A 17,769-nucleotide genomic window follows, 5' to 3' on the forward strand; every position below is an offset into this window, starting at 1 on the left:
ATGTATGGTGTGTGGAGATGCAGTACATATTTATAACTAAGTGTGTGCATTACTCTGGTGCCAAAGCCAGATCTCCTTCCTCTCCGCAGGGAGCAAAGATCCTCTGAGAGCTTCTGTATCTGCTGCTGCCTGGAACACAGTGTGGTGTGGGGGATGTGTGCATGTTTCATTTGATATCTTCCTTTTGTTAACTTGCCTGATGTATTTCTTCCCAATACCCTCGCTCTCTTTTCATCTTTCTTCCCCCCCCCATTCCATCCCTCTCTTTCTCAGGGTGGTTGAACTACCCTCTGGACAAGGTGGGCTTCTGGCGGAGGATGGAGAGGTTGATAGAGAGAGTGACAGGTCACACGCCTCGGAGTGATGACATGGAATGGACCAAGAAAATGGAGTGAAGGGCTCTGGGACTCTCTCTGGACCAGGAGGACAGTGGGGTGGGGGTTTTGGGCTGGCGGGCTAAGACTGGGAAGGGTTTTTCCTGCTTTTCACCCACTTCCTGTGTCTCTCTTCCTTACCCCTTACACTATAACACGCCTACAGTATATACTTCCTTGTCATGGCACAGCACCTCAGCAATGACACTAGTAATGCGGCCTTCTAGATACTTCCAAGATCCATCCGTTCTTTACTTTTGTTTGCTATTTGCTTTTTCAGTGTTGCAAGAGAAGCAGTCCACAGTCAGACTCTGTTTGCAATAGTCGGTCCAGTGGCAGATCTGGGGTTGACTTTGGAGATTCTTTTGTCCTTTTTGTGACCCCATTTCTGTTAACTGCTCATCCTTCCATCCAATGGACTTGTATCTCCTTGCATATCTTAACCAATTGGCTGTTATTTTATTGTGTCAGTGTAAGAGGTTTCTGGAGGATGGGCTCTCCAGGGGAAAAACCATGTTGTCTTCTCAGGCATTGTCTTACATGACACAGAGAAAGAGGCTGTCATCTGGATTCAAGTTCAGCTTAATGTAAGAAGGCAGTCATATTGCTCCTTACCTAAGTTGGGGAAAAACAACCAAATGTCTTACCTACAGTATGTATTGGCCTTTTAAATGTATCGATTTTATTTGTTTGATTCAATGGAATTTGTTTTGAAATTATGTTTAGATCAATCATGGTGCAATGAAACGTTGACTCAAACAAATGACCCTCACCTCTAGTAACTATGTGACGATGTTCACAGATTCTTCCTTACTCATTTGGTCAGGTAAGAGTAGAGAACCACGGAGGATCAAACAGCAGGCTATTTATTTTGAAGACTGTAATGAAATTCTTTCTACCTTCAAAAGGTAAATATCTGCACTTTACTGACTTACCCATACCTATGTTTATAAAAGACAGTCCTGTCAGCACGCACACGCAGACACACGCACACACAGACACACACACACACACACGCAGGTTGACTTTTGTCATGAGTCTTGTCCTGGAGGCAGAACTGAGCGATTTCCCTTAGATAGGCCAGCTGCAAAGTCAAAAGTATCTATATTGAAGAAGAAAACAAATCTCATTATATTTGGTCTTAATTTAAGGTTAGGGTTAGGCATAAGGGTTAGCAGTGTGGTTAAGGTTAGGGTTAGGCATAAGGGTTAGCAGTGTGGATAAGGTTAGGGTTAGGCATAAGGGTTAGCAGTGTGGATAAGGTTAGGGTTAAGCATAAGGGTTAGCAGTGTGGTTAAGGTTAGGGTTAGGCATAAGGGTTAGCAGTGTGGATAAGGTTAGGGTTAGGCATAAGGGTTAGCAGTGTGGATAAGGTTAGGGTTAAGCATAAGGGTTAGCAGTGTGGATAAGGTTAGGGTTAGCAGTGTGGATAAGGTTAGGGTTAGGCATAAGGGTTAGCAGTGTGGTTAAGGTTAGGGTTAGGTTTAAAAATCTGATTTTTTTTACTTTGTGTCTGTGCCAGCTAGTGACCACTCTGCAGAGCTGCCTCCAGAACAACATTCATGACGAAAAACGCTAACCTGCCACACACACACACACACACACAGTTCCTGTCCATCATTGCATTGAATCGCTTGGACAGCTCGAAAGCAGCCATAATACACCCAGTTGAAATAAGTATGGTGTTTTCATCTTTGGGTTCATACCAGCAGCTTTTGGTTTTCTGTCTGGCTTTATAATGTTACATTTTTTATATTAACAGATCAGCCTTGAATTGAATTATTACTTCCCATCATGCAACTATTGCTCACAGCTAGTCTGCCTTAATGTTTTTATCTGCTGTATGATTTAATAAAGCTCTATTAACTGAACTGAAGTTTGTTTTCCTTTTATTTGTTGAAATAATCATTGCTAGATTTTACATGTCTATGTACAACAAATAATCTCAAAATACCAGATGATAGTTAAAGCATGTGAGAAAAATGTACAAGTGTGGTTGTTAACATCGCTTTCGAATAGACATGTTGTGTTTGTTCATCTTATGTGATATTTGGCTAAGAAAACCTGTTTCCTGTAGTTTGTGATTATGCCAATAGATGACCATCTAGATGGGCCAATGGGAGCTGCTCAGGCTGGAAATGGTGTATCGACGTGAGGAGACCGACAGACAGACCGACTGATGATCCACCACTCTGCTGCTTCACCAGCTTCCTCTAGTGGCCTAATGGAAACACTGCATATTCTGTCACATTTTACCATGCACTTACAAGTTAGGTTTGAGTCAAGCCAGAGGAAGCGGTGAAGCGAGAGGTCCACGCCTGTCAAAATGTGTCCATGTGGGAACACCACGATAAGCTGCCTTTGGTTCAACGACTCTCATTGTTAGGGCGGAGACAAGACCATCTCGTCATTATATACAGTATCTCTGGTAAAGTTGTTTTTTTTCCCCCCGTGACTTGACTCGTTGAATTTGTAAATTCATTTGGACAGCTTAAATTTTAGACACAGCAAAAAATAAAACACATTTCGAGTATTTTGTTTTTGAAGATATAAAGGACCGATCACAGTTATGAGGCTATACGCGTTGCACTTTACAAGAATGTATTTATCGTGTGTGTGTGTTCGTGATTTGTGTGTCTATCTGTGTCTGTATCTCATCTCGGGGATGGAGGGGGAGAGTCCTTGAATAGCTTGCTGATATCAATGTCAGAGTCTTTCATATGAGGATGGATGTCCATATCGATGCCACTGTCCTTACACTGCTGGAGCAGAGTTCTGATGTTACTCTCAGAGAGACGGAGGTACCTGTACACACACGTAGCATGATGTATTGCAGCAGTCATTACAGCGGCTGTTGCATTGCAATTAATACCATGTCATCTTAATATCAATATTCCAACTGCGTTATCAGTGATTGGATTCAATATATTAGAACAGCTTGAAGGCTGCAGTATACCGTTTTTTTTTATCACTTTGGTGAATTAAAGAAAAATCTTAATACAAAACTACAAACTGGGAACACTTGTAACGCAGCCAGTCTTACATGTTTTAAAGCCTTTCGTTGTGCATTCATTTTGCTTGAAAACATATTTCACCACACAACCATTGATGCAAAATATATACGTTTACTGTGAAATATAATGAGTACATTGGTTGAATCACCAAAACACAACATAATGATATCTTCTCAATGTAGTTATTTTAACAACCAGTTAATCCAATGGCAAAAAAATATTAGGTTTGAAAATTGCCATTTGAATGTAATATGCTATAGTACCGTACTGTACATTACAGTACATAGCACTGTTTTCACATTTGGCAATACACTTGCACTACCCATTATACATTACACTGGTCAGTCAATCGACTGCTCTTCCCTCTGCCAGCCTCCAGCTGTCTCGATGGTTAACCCGTCAACTTCTAGTGAATCTTTGTTTTCATTACAACAATTTACTATCCTTGATGTGCTAGATAACTTGCTTAAAATTGATGTAAAAAAAATCCACTGGAGCTGATATGCTTGATCCATTTTTGCTGCAGCTCTCTGCCCCCCTGATTGCTGAATCATTAACCCATATTTTTAACCTGACAATTATATCTGGTAATGCTTTGGAAGGCGGCCCATGTACTCCCCCTTCACAAAAGGTGGTGACCCTTATTATCGACCTATTTCTAAACGTTCTTGACTAGCTAAAATATTTCAATCTTTGATTCATTCTCAGCTAAGATCTTATTTTTGAAAATGTATTCTAAATGTACATCAGTCGGGTTTTAGACCAGGTCATAGCACTATCTATGCTGCATCCGTAGTTATAAATTATGTGGTTAACTTAATGGATAAAAGGCAACATTGCGCTGCCCTCTTCATTGACCTGTCAAAGGCTTTCGATACTGTTGATCACTCACTGCTAATTCATAGGCTTTCCTCAATTGGCCTAGACCAGGCTGCATGTAATTGGTTTAAAAATTACTTGACAGATTGAATTCAATGTGCAGTGCCTCCGGCCTTGACTTTTTGCACTTTTTTTTTTTTTTACATTACTGCATTATTCTAAAATTGATTAAATGTTATTTTTTTTCTCTGCAATCTGCACACAATACCCCATAATGACAAAGCGAAAACAGGTTTTTCCAGATTTTTGCAAATTATTTAAAAAACTAAAAACAGATATACCTTATTTACATAAGTATTCAGACCCTTTGCTATCCATTGATCATCCTTGAGATTTCTACACCTTGATTGGAGTCCACCTGTGGTAAATTTAACTCACTGGACATGATTTGGAAAGGCACACACCTGTCTATAAAAGGTCCCACAGTTGACAGTGCATGTCAGAGCAAAAACCAAGCCATGAGGTTGAAGGAATTGTCCGTAGAGCTCCGAGGCACAGAACTATGGAAGGATACATGTCTGCAGCATTGAAGGTCCCCAAAAACACAGTGGCCTCCATCATTCTTAAATAGAAGAAGTTTGGAACCACCAAGACTCTTCCTAGAGCTGACCGCCTGGCCAAACTGAGGCAATCATGAGAGAAGGGCCTTGGTCAGGGAGGTGACCAAGAACCCGATGGTCACTCTGACAGAGCTCTAGTTCCTCTGTGGAGATGAGAGAACCTTCCAGAAACTCCCAAATTACAGGTGTGCCAAGCTTGTAGGGGAAGTGATGAGCTCTCCAGCAGAGTCTCACAACTCAATCGTTGGTTGAAAACTGTTTTCTGCCCCTCCCAAAATAGAGAATTTGTAGATAATTGGCCCTCTTTCTGGGACTCACCCACAAACAGGACCAAGCCTGGCATGCTGAGGAGTGACGGACTCCATCCTAGCTGGAGGGGTGCTCTCATCTTATCTATGAACATAGACAGGCCTCTAACTCCTCTAGCTCCACAATGAGATAGGGTGCAGGTCAGCCAGCAGACTGTTAGCCAACCTGCCAGCTTAGTGGAGTCTGCCACTAGCACAGTCAGTGTAGTCAGCACAGCTATCCCCATTGAGACCGTGTCTGTGCCTCGATCTAGGTTGAGCAAAACAAAACATGGTGGTGTTTGCCTTAGCAATCTCACTGGAATAAAGACCTCCTCCATTCCTGTCATTATTGAAAGAGATTGTGATACCTCACATCTCAAAATGGGGTTACTTAATGTTAGATCCCTCACTTCCATGGCAGTCATAGTCAATGAATTAATCACTGATCATAATCTTGATGTCATTGGCCTAACTGAAACATAGCTCAAGCCTGATGAATTTACTGTGTTAAATGAGACCTCTCCTCCTGGTTACACTAGTGACCATATCCCCTGCGCATCCCGTAAAGGCGTTGCTAACATTTATGATAGCAAATTCCAATTTACAAAAAAAAAAGACTGAGTTTTCGTCTTTTGAGCTTCTAGTCATGAAATCTATTCAGTTTACTCAATCACTTTTTATAGCTACTGTTTACAGGCCTCCAGGGTCCTATACAGAGCTCCTCACTGAGTTCCCTGAATTCCTATCGGACCTTGTAGTCATGGCAGATAATATTCAAATTTTTGGTGACTTTAATATTCACATGGAAAAGTCCACAGACCCACTCCAAAAGTATTTCGGAGTCATCATCGACTCAGTGGGTCTTGTCCAACATGTCTCTGGACCTACTTATTGCCACAGTCATACCTTGTCCCATGCAATAAATATTGTGTATCTAAATATTTTTACTCATAATCCTGGACTATTGGACCACCTTTTTATTACGTTTGCAAGCGCAACAAATAATCTGCTCAGACCCCAACCAAGGATCATCAAAAGCTGTGATATAAATTCTCGGACCCAAAGATTCCTAGATGCCCTTCCAGACTCCCTCCACCTACCCAAGGACGTTGGAGTACAAAAATCGGTTAACCATCTAACTGAGGATATTAATTTAACCTTGCGTAATGAAAGGGTGAACTCTGTAGTTCTGTTCAGGACTACACAACGGACAAAGACACCCACACGCAAATGCATTCATGATTTCTTATTCCAAATGGGCAGCGGTTTGGGGGCAAACTATATGATTAATGTGAAAATAATTCTGAAATGTATTGACGATAAGTGTCTTTTTTCTCTCTCTCTCTCTCTCTCTCTCTCTCTCTCTCTCTCTCTCGTATTTCTCACGTATCAAGTGTGTATGTTATCCGGTTATTATTTAGTTAGCTAGTAAATAAATAATTAAACCAATTTGTGTAGTGCTGAATCATGAGGAAGGCTGGGGGTTTTGCAGATGCATGAGGTTATGACTGTTCAGAATGATGATATGATAAGAGGTAATGACTAATAAGATGGCTGTTCAGAATGATATGATAAGCGGTAATGACTAATAAGATGGCTGTTCAGAATGATGATATGATAAGAGGTAATGACTAATAAGATGGCTGTTCAGAATGATGATATGATAAGAGGTAATGACTAATAAGATGGCTGTTCAGAATGATGATATGATAAGAGATAATGATTAATAAGATGGCTGTTGAGAATGATGATATGATAAGAGGTAATGATTAATAAGATGACTGTTCAGAATGATGATATGATAGGCGGTAATGACTAATAAGATGGCTGTTCAAAATGATGATATGATAAGCGGTAATGATTAATAAGATGGCTGTTCAGAATGATGATATGATAAGAGGTAATGATTAATAAGATGACTGTTCAGAATGATGATATGATAAGAGGTAATGATTAATAAGATGGCTGTTCAGAATGATGATATGATAAGAGGTAATGATTAATAAAATGGCTGTTCAAAATGATGATATGATAAGAGGTAATGATTAATAAGATGGCTGTTCAAAATGATGATATGATAAGAGGTAATGATTAATAAGATGGCTGTTCAAAATGATGATATGATAAGAGGTAATGATTAATAAGATGGCTGTTTATCGATGAAATAAATACAGTATATACCTTATAGAGTTTAATTTGGGAGATGGTAACTCTTTAAATAACCTATTCTGTGGTACCACAAATCCTAATTAGTTAATTGTTACATGATTAATTTAATCTGGTAACAGTTAAACATAGTTAGTGGATTAAATAAATAACAGTCATCAGATTAATGAAAGTAGTCATGATACTACATTTCGATGAAACAGGGTGAAGCCCCAAAATTGCCCTCCCTGGAAGCCTGTGTTTCAGACATAAGGAAGTGGATGGCGGCAAATGTTTTACTTTTAAACTTGGACAAAACAGAGATGCTAGTTCTAGGTCCCAAGAAACAAAGAGATCTGGTGTTGGATCTGACAATTGTTGTACAGTCGTCTCAAATAAAACTGTGAAGGACCTCTGCGTTACTCTAGACACTGATCTTTCTCTCTTATCAAGAATATTTCAAGGACAGCTTTTTTCCATCTTCGTAACATTGCAAAAATCAGAAACTTTTTGTCAAAAAATTATGCAGAAAGCTGATCGATACTTTTGTCACGTCTAGATTAGACTACTGCAATGCTCTACTCTCCGGCTACCCAGATGAAGCACTAAATACATTTCAGCTAGTGCTAAACACGGCTGCTAGAATCCTAACTAAAACCCCCAAATTTAAACACATTTGGCTTCCTGTTAAGGCCAGGGCAGATTTCAAGGTTTTACTGCTAACCTACAAAGCATTACATGGGCTTGTTCCTACCTATCTCCGGTTTGGTCATGCCGTACATACCTATACGTACGCTACGGTCACAAGACGCAGGCCTCCTTATTGTCCCTAGAATTTCTAAGCAACCAGCTGGAGGCAGAGCTTTCTCCTATAGAGCTCCATTTTTATGGAATGATCTGTCTATCCATGTGAGAGACGCAGACTCGGTCTCAACCTTTAAGTCTTTACTGAAGACTCATCTCTTCAGTAGGTTCTATGATTGAGTGTAGTCTGGCCCAGGGGTGCGATGGTGAACGGCGAACTGCCCTTGCTGTCTCTGCCTAGCCGGCTCCCCTCTCTCCACTGGGATTCTCTGCCTCTGACCCTATTATGGGGGCTGAGTCACTGGCTTACTAGTGCTCTTCCATGCTGTCCCTAGGAGGGGTGCGTCACTTGAGTGGGTTGAGTCACAGACGTGATCTTCCTGTCCGGTTTTGCACCCCTTCAGGCTCGTGTGCTAGAGGAGATCTTCGTGGGTTGTAATCAGCCTTGCCTCAGGGAAGTAAGTTGGGGGTCTGTTGATATCCCTCTAGTGGTGTGGGGGCTGTGCTTTGGCAAAGTGGGTAGGGTTATATCCTGCCTGGTTGGCCCTGTCCGGGGGTATTGTCGAACGGGGCAGACAGTGTCCCCCGACCCACCCCTGTTTCAGTCTCCAGTATCTATGCTGCAATTGTCTATGTCTAGGGTCAGTCAGTTATATCTGGTGTAATTCTCCTGTCTTATCTGGTGTCCTGTGTGAATTTAAGTATGCTCCCTCTAATTCTCTCTCTCTCCTTATCTCCCTCCCATTGGACCTGAGCCCTAGGATAATTCCTCAGGACTACCTGGCTTGATGACTCCTGGCTGTCCCCAGTCCACCTGGCTGTGCTGCTGCTCCAGTTTCAACTGTTCTGCCTGTGGCTAGGGAACCCTGACCTGTTCACCGGACGTGCTACCTTGTCCCGGACCTGCTGTTTTCTACTCTCTCTCTCTCTACCGCACCTTCTGTCTCGACCTCTTAATGCTCGGCTATGAAAAGCCAACTGACATTTACTCCTGAGGTACTAACCTGTTGCACCCTCTACAACCACTGTGATCATCTTGAAGAACAATCTGGCCTTAAATGGCCATGTACTCTTATAAGCTCCACCTCTCACAGCCAGAAGAGGACTTGTCACCCCTCAGAGCCTGGTTCCTCTCTAGGTTTCTTCCTAGGTTCCTGCCTTTCTAGGGAGTTTTTCCTAGCCACCATGCTTTTACATCTGCATTGCTTGCTGTTTGGGGTTTAGGCTGGGTTTCTGTATAGCACTTTGTGACATCTGCTGATTTAAAAAGGGCTTTATAAATACATTTGATTGATTGATTGATTGTAGCGTCATACCAAGATTTGAGTCTGTAATCGCTGCCAAAGGTGCTTTCCTGGATATTACGAAAGGTGTCCCGAAGGGGTCGTACTTTTTACTGTTAACATTAATAACAATATCGACTTGTCTGTAAAAATGTTTTACCTGCACTTGTATGCCGATGATACTGTTGTGTATGCTATTGCCCCCACAGTTGACCAGGCTCTATCTGAACTACAGTCTGCCTTCATTGTATTACAGAAACACTTTATTGACATGAAATTAGTACTGAATGCAGGTAGAACAAAGTATATTTTGTTCAATAAAGCGCATAAAAATTGTATTGGTGGTAGCCATATTGATCGTGTCCGTGCTTTTAAATATCCGGGCATCTGGATAGATGAAAATCTGTCCTTTGAAAAGCATATTGATGAGTTAAGAAGCTGAGAATACAAATGGCCTTCTTCTATAGAAATAGGTCCTGCCCCTCGCTAAATAGTAAAATGCAGATTATTCAGTCGACGTTCATATCGGTCCAAGACTATCATCTAAATGAATGCACCTGCCACTTCATTAAAGCCATTAGATGTAGTTTATCATAGTGCACTGCGCTTTATTACAGGTGACAATTTTAGTACTCATCACAACATTCTCTTGCAGAAAGTTGGTTGGCCCTCTTTGATGTCACGTAGGTTGATACATTACTATGTTTTCATTTGTGAAGCCCTTTTACAAAAAGTTCCACTGTACCTAACATCATTACTAAACTTTAGACATACGACTTACCACACCTGGTCTCAGGTATAGTTAACTCTGGAAATTATTTTGGTCTCCACTGAGTTAGATAAATCAGCTTTTAGTTTTCTTGCACCTTATTTGTGGAACAATCGTTGACATGTTCTTAAATTTGATGTTCTCATGCATCTAGGGAAATTCAGAAAGCTGATTGAGAACTTTATTAATGATGAATGTGTTTTTTTTATGATCGTGTTTTTCTTTCGGCTTGCATTTTGTATTTATATTTTGAAGTGTGTATTTTCTGTAATTTATGTAATTCAGGGCTAATCTGTAAAGGAGACCTTGGTATGACCTCAGTATGACTCCCTGATCAAATAAAGGTTAAAAAATAAAAATTTACTTAACATCAAATTTCCATAATTTCTATCCCATGTGATCAAAGGTGTGATCATTGAAGATACAGTGCATTTGAAAAGTATTCAGACCCCTTCACTTTTTCCACATTTTGTTACGTTGCAACCTTAAATATTTCCCCCCCCTTCAAGCTACACACAACACCCCATAATGACAGAGCTAAAACAGGTTTTTAGAATTTTTGGAAATTTATAAAACAAAACAAAACTGAAATATTACATTTATATAAGTATTCAGACCCTTTACTCAGTACTGTGTTGAAGCACCTTTGGCAGCAATTACAACCTTGAGTCTTCTTGGGTATGACACTACAAGCTTGGCACACCTGTATTTGGGGAGTTTCTCCCATTCTTCTCTGCAAATCCTCTCAAGCTCCGTCAGGTTGGATGGGAACCTTCACCGCACAGCTAAGGTCTCTCCAGAGATGTTTGATCGGGTTCAAGTCCGGGCTCTGGTTGGGCCACTCAAGGACATTCAGAAACGTATCCCAAAGCCACTCCTGCATTGTCTTGGCTGTGTGCTTAGGGTTCATTGTCCTGTTGGAAGGTGAACTTTCACCCCAGTCTGAGGTCCTGAGCGCTCTAGAGCAGGTTTTCATCAAGGATCTCTCTGTACTTTGCACCGTTCATCTTTCCGTCGATCCTGACTAGTCTCCCTGCCCCTGAAAAACATCCCCACAGCATGATGCTGCCACCACCATGCTTCACCGTAGGGATGGTGCCAGGTTTCCTCCAGACGTGACACTTGGTATTCAGGCCAAAGAGTTCAATCTTGGTTCCATCAGACCAGAGAATCTTGTTTCTCATGGTCTGAGAGTCCCTTAGGTCCCTTAGGTGCCTTAGACTGCTGCATCACTCAGGAGCCCGGGAGAATAAGGCTCTAACTTAGCAAAATGTGGAAAAAGTAAAGGGCTCTGAATACTTTCCGAATGCACAGTATGTTTCACAATGTAATCAAATGAAATAAATTATCTTCTTCAGGTTAGGGTCTATTTTTCTCCACTTCCTGTCTGACTGACGTGCCCAAAGTAAACTGCCTGTTACTCAGGCCCAGAAGCCAGGATTTGCATATAATTTGTACCATTGGATAGAAACACTTTGAAGTTTGTAGAAATGTTAAAATAATGTATGAGACTATAACGCAATTGATATGGTAGGAGAAAATGCAAAGAAAAAACAACCGGAAAATGTTTTCTTTGAGATCCCATGCTCTTCCAATGGAACGTATAGGGTTATATCCAAATCCAGCTCCCAGGTTGCAATTCCTATGGCTTCCACTAGATGTCAACAGTCTTTGTTCAAGGTTTCAGGCTTGTTTCTTCCCAAATGAGTAAGAATTTTGAGTTTTAGTACTGAGAGTCAGAGTTGGAAATCAGTCTGTGCGCACGCACTTGGTAATTTTGCTTTTCTATTGAACATACTTCTTTCCGTATGAAATATTACAGTTTAATTACATTTTAGGGTACCTAAGGATTAAATAGAAATGTATTTGACTTGTTTTAACAAAGTTTAGCAGTAGCTTTTTGGATTTCTTTCTCTGCATGTTTAACAATTGGATCACTCAAATCGATGGCGCCAACTAAACAGACTTTTTGGGATAGAAAAAATGATTTTATCTAACAAAACGACCATGCATGTTGTAGCTGGGACCCTCTGGGACCCTTTGGATGGCAAATCAGAGGAAGATTTTCAAAAAGTAAGTGAATATTTAATCAATATTTGTGATCTTTGAAGCCTGTGCTGGTTGAAAAATATTTTGATGTGGTGTGCCATCCTCAAACAATTGCATGGCATGCTTTTGCTGTAAAGCCTATTGTAAATCGGACAATGTAGTTAGATGAACAAGACTTTAAGCTTTTAACCGATATAAGACACTTGTATGTACCTAAATGTTTAATATCCATAATTTTTATGATTATTTATTTGAATTGCGCTCCCTCCAATTTCACCGGAAGTTGTCGACAGGTGTCCCGCTGGCAGGGCGCCTAGCCCTAAGAATTAAAGAAACAATGTTTAGCAGGCACTAGTTTGCATCAAGCCTGTCTTGAGCATTTAGCCATATGTTCTCATGGAAATTGCAGTAAATATACCCATTGCTCATGCATCTGGGGAAAAACCTTTTGGTATGGCGAATCCAAGCCTGACATAGTTCTGGGTTGAAATCATTGCATGCCTTATCTTTGGCCTGACTGTGGGTGGTACGCTCATGGGGGATGGCAATCATACGTACATCTTCCACCTTTACTGTAATTGTGTACTGTATTTTACAGTATTGTATTGTACTTTTTTTTATTTAACCTTTTTTTAACTACGCAAATCAGATTGTATTGTACCCCCCATCAAAAAGACCTCAGCAACTTCATTTTGGATACATATTTGATTTATTGTACCGGGGATGCATTTCTTTCTTGTTTCGGACTTTCTGGATTATTTGTATAGCATATTGGTATTGTATTGATATTGTATTACTGCACTGTAGGAAGTAGAAACACAAGCATTTCACTGCACCTGCTGTAACATCTGCTAATCTGTGTACCCGACCAGTAAACTCTGATTTTATTTGTTACATATAGTACATCTCAGATTTTTACTTACTGTGAAGTAAAATCATAATAGTCATCATCATAGTAGTACATGCGAGTATATACTGTACAAAAATATAAACGCAACATGCAACAATTTCAAAGATTTTGTTGAGTTACAGTTCATGTAAGGAAATCAGTCAATTGAAATAAATAAATTAGGCCCTAATCTATGGATTTTACATGACTGGGCAGGGGCGCAGCCATAGGTGGGCTTGGTAGGGCATAAGCCCATCCAATTGGAAGCCAGGCTGACCCACTGGGGAACCAAGGCCAGCCAATCAGAATTAGTTTTTCCCCACAAAAGGGCTTACAGAAATACTACTTAGTCAACTGAAAATGTGCTTAGAGTTTTGAAACAAGTGCCTTTATGATGATCTGTTTTGAGTTTTCTACTAAGAGTTGGGATTTACCACATACTTGTGAAAATTGCACCAAAGCGATAAAAAAAAACGGTAATATACTGTATGTATCTCTTCTCACCTGCAGCGCAGAGCCTCCAGGGGACGTAGTGTGAGGTTGCGTCGGTCCTGTCTCTCCTGTTCAGTGGCCCTAGCCCGAGTGATCAGCTCCCTCACCCTCTTCTGCAGCAGAGGGAAGCCCAGCACAGCCTCCTGTAGCCCATGGAGCTCCGGGGACAGCTGGGGGGGAAGCAAGGCCAGCAGGCTGGGGGTGGGGAGCAGGAGTGTAGTGCTGCCATCCAGGCTCAGGGTACTGGGGGTCAAGCTCAGGGTACTAGGGTGCTGGCTGGGCCGTGGGGTCAGACCCCCGTAACGCATACCCCCCCTTGAGGAGGAGGGGTTCTCTGACAGGGTGTCTCTGGGCCACAGATGGTGGGGGGACATGGTGTCCCCGTTAATGGTAAGAGGGAGAATCAGACCTGGAGAGAGGTGCAGAGATGACCAGAGATTATTACACTAGTTATTTAAGCACTCTATTACACCAGCTACTATTGCAGATTGTAGGGCATTAATTACAGTAAGGGGGAAAAAATAGTTGTTTCTGTGTTTTGTTCTACAGATACAGGTACTTCAGTGTACTGACTTTTGTGGCTGGTTTGTGGGGATGGGGCTGCGGTGCTCTGGGGGATCCTGAACAGAGGGCTGTTGAGAGAGCAGGAGGAACAGTCCTCTCGGCTGGCATGGGACTGGGGGCAGGTGGGGAGCTGTACCCTGCTGCCCCCTCCACTAAGCTCAGCCCTGCTGTTATCACTAGGCCCCTGGAGGGGAGAGAGGCACATGCTCAAAATCATCATACTCAGTCCAATGAACTGAATTCTGCACTACTTACAGTATGTTAACACACGTCATATTACCTGGAATAGTGTTTGGCTTCTGAAAGTAGGAGACACGCTAATTAGCCTCCTCAGGTTCTGTTTGACCCTCCTCTCCTCCCGTAGGCAGCAGTTCTTGTGGAGACTTTCCATGCTGCTGAGGGCCTGGTTCAGCTTCTTAAACTGATAGAGACCAGTGAGTATACCCCCCTCTGAAAATAAACTTTTACTTAGGCCTATGCCCCTTTTCATTTTTTATATATATATATATATATATATATATATATATATATATATATATATATATATATCCTCTCTAGGGTATGTGGGACGAAATCGTCCCACCTACTCAACAGCCAGTGGAATCCCGTGGCGCGATATTCAAATACCTTAGAAATGCTATTACTTCAATTTCTCAAACATATGACTATTTTACACCATTTTAAAGACAAGACTCTCGTTAATCTAACCACACTGTCCGATTTCAAAAAGGCTTTACAACGAAAGCAAAACATTAGATTATGTCAGCAGAGTACCCAGCCAGAAATAATCAGACACCCATTTTTCAAGCTAGCATATAATGTCACAAAAACCAAAACCACAGCTAAATGCAGCACGAACCTTTGATGATCTTCATCAGATGACACTCCTAGGACATTATGTTATACAATACATGCATGTTTTGTTCAATCAAGTTCATATTTATATCAAAAACCAGCTTTTTACATTAGCATGTGACGTTCAGAACTAGCATACCCACCGCAAACTTCCGGTGAATTTACTAAATTACTCACGATAAACGTTCACAAAAAACATAACAATTATTTTAAGAATTATAGATACAGAACTCCTTTATGCAATCGCGGTGTCCGATTTTAAAATAGCTTTTCGGCAAAAGCACATTTTGCAATATTCTGAGTAGATAGCTCGCCATCACGGGCTAGCTATTTTGACACCCACCAAGTTTGGCACTCACCAAACTCAGATTTACTATAAGAAAAATTGGATTACCTTTGCTGTTCTTCGTCAGAATGCACTCCCAGGGCTTCTACTTCATCCACAAATGTTGTTTTGGTTCAAAATAATCCATAGTTATGTTCAAATATCCTCTGTTTTGTTCTTGCGTTCAAGACACTATACGAACGGTGACGCGCGGACGCGTATCGTGACAAAAAAAATCTAAATATTCCATTACCGTACTTCGAAGCATGTCAAACGCTGTTTAAAATAAATTTTTATGCGATTTTTCTCGGAAAAAAGCGACAGTATTCCGACCGGGAAACCCTGTTTTCGTTCAAAGACTCAAAATCTAAAATGGACTCTTCATGTGCACGCGTGCGCCCGTCTCATTGTTCTCAGATTGACCACTTACCAAATGCACTACTGTTTTTCAGCCAGAGACTGCAAAGTCATCATTCAACGTTCTGGCGCCTTCTGAGAGCCTATGGGAGCCTTAGGAAGTGTCACGTTACAGCAGAGATCCTTTGTTTTCAATAAAGAGAGTGTAGAAGGCCAAGAAATGGTCAGAGAGGGCACTTCCTGTACAGAATCTTCTCAGGTTTTTGCCTGCCATATGAGTTCTGTTATACTCACAGACACCATTCAAACAGTTTTGGAAACTTTAGGGTGTTTTCTATCCAAATCAAACAATTATATGCATATTCTAGTTTCTGGGCAGTAGTAATAACCAGATTAAATCGGTACGTTTTTTATCCGGATGTGAAAATACTGCCCCCTACCCTAGAGAGGATATATATATATATATATTATTTTTTTTAAATTCTCCCCAATTTCGTGATATCCAATTGCGATCTTGTTGCTGCTTCCCAACGGACTTGGGAGATGCGAAGGTCGAGTCATGCGTCCTCCAAAACATGACCCGCCAAACCGCCCTTCTCTCTGAGAAAATACCGCTCAATTGATGATGGCAATCAGCCTGCAGGCGCCCGGCCCACCACAAGGAGTCGCTAGAGCGCAATGAGCCAAGTAATGCCCCCCCCCCCCAGCCAAATCCTGCCCTAACCCGGAACGATGCTGAGCCAATTGTGTGCCACCCTATGGGACTCCCGGTCACAGCCGGTACTGACACAGCCTGGGATCGAACCTGGGTCTGTAGTGACGCCTCTAGCCCTGCGATGCAGTGCCTTAGACCACTGCACCACTCGGGAGGCCCTGTATGCACCTTTTCAACCACCTTGTTGTTTTCAGTTTATGTTATCTGCCTAACCCACTCAGGGGTCTGTACCCAGCTTGCACATAATATTCTGAGAACCATATATTTCTAATACCTTGGTGATTGCGTACTTGCCCTAAAGTTATTTTGCATACAACCTTCCGCAACTTTCTGGGAATGGTGCAGGATAGTTCCTTGACTTTGTAACCTTCTCAGCACATTTAAGGAACATAATTGTCTTGGTATTTCATTATTTTAACAGAACGTTTCCTAAAAGTTGAAACATGGTTACATTTCATTTAGGTCATGTTCTAGAAACGTTCTCCAACTGGTTTGACATTGGGAATGTTCTCAAATAGTTCAGAGAATGTTAAGAAACAACATTATTTTTTACATTCTTAAATTTTTACCTTTATTTAACCAGGTAGGCCAGTTGAGAACAAGATCTCATTTACAATTGCGACCTGGCCAAGATAAAGCGAAGCAGTGCGACACAAACAACAGCACAGTGTTACACATGGAATAAACAAACATAGAGTCAATAACACAATAGAAAAAATCTATATACAGTGTGTGCAAATGAGGTAAGATTAGGGAGGTAAGGCAATAAATAGGCCGTAGTGGCAAAGTAATTACAATGTAGCAATTAAACACGAGTGATAGATGTGCAGAAGATGACTGTGCAAGTAGAGATACTGGGGTGCAAAGGAGCAAGATAATAATAACAATATGGGGATGAGGTAGTTGGATCGGCTATTTACAGTTGGCTATGTACAGGTGCAATGATCTGTGAGCTGCTCTGACAGCTGATGCTTAAAGTTAGTGAGGGAGATATGAGTCTCCAGCTTCAGTGATTTTTGCAATTCGTTCCAGTCATTGGCAGCAGAGAACAGGAAGGAAAGCCGGCCAGAGGAGGAATTGGCTTTGGGGGTGACCAGTGAAATATACCTGCTGGAGCGTGTGCTACGGGTGGGTGCTGCTATGGTGACCAGTGAGCTGAGATAATGCGGGGCTTTACCTAGCAAAGACTAATAGATGACCTGGAGCCAGTGAGTTTGGTGGCGAATATGAAGCGAGGGCCAGCCAATAAGAGCATACAGGTCGCAGTTGTGGGTAGTATATGGGGCTTTGGTGACAAAACGGATGGCACTGTGATAGACAGCATCCAATTTGCTGAGTAAAGCATTGGAAGCTATTTTGGAAATGACATCGCCGAAGTCAAGGATCGGTAGGATAGTCAGTTTTA

General features: G+C 41.5%; 2 protein-coding genes across 3 annotated transcripts in view; one reads left to right on the plus strand and one right to left on the minus strand.

Moving 5' to 3' along the window:
* si:ch211-212o1.2 (plasmanylethanolamine desaturase 1) overlaps positions 1-2,245 on the plus strand; it is a 37,540-nt gene extending 35,295 nt beyond the window's left edge. For both annotated transcript variants that reach the window (XM_014124249.3, XM_014124250.3), the window contains one exon: positions 274-2,245. In XM_014124249.3, coding sequence (XP_013979724.1) covers positions 274-395 — 122 coding nt within the window. In that variant the 3' untranslated portion in view covers positions 396-2,245. The remainder of the gene's footprint in view (positions 1-273) is intronic.
* Positions 2,246-2,374: 129 nt separating this feature from the next.
* LOC106561109 (uncharacterized) lies at positions 2,375-13,951 on the minus strand. Its single transcript, XM_014124757.3, has 2 exons — positions 13,561-13,951; positions 2,375-3,179 (listed from the first exon to the last, which is right to left on the minus strand). The coding sequence occupies exons 1-2, from the start codon at positions 13,920-13,922 to the stop codon at positions 3,029-3,031; spliced, it is 513 nt and encodes a 170-aa protein (XP_013980232.3). The 5' UTR covers positions 13,923-13,951; the 3' UTR covers positions 2,375-3,028.
* Positions 13,952-17,769: the final 3,818 nt, after the last annotated feature.

The sequence above is a fragment of the Salmo salar genome, chromosome 10 (assembly GCF_965601325.2).
Source record: "Salmo salar chromosome 10, fSalSal1, whole genome shotgun sequence".
NCBI classification, from domain to species: Eukaryota; Metazoa; Chordata; class Actinopteri; order Salmoniformes; family Salmonidae; genus Salmo; species Salmo salar.

Excerpts from the sequence above, each read along its gene's own strand:
- LOC106561109 (XM_014124757.3), bottom strand. The coding sequence starts at position 13,922 with ATGTCCCCCCACCATCTGTGGCCCAGAGACACCCTGTCAGAGAACCCC. Across the intron at positions 3,180-13,560 it reads CTGGAGGCTCTGCGCTGCAG|GTACCTCCGTCTCTCTGAGA; the intron begins GTGAGAAGAGAT and ends GTGTGTGTACAG.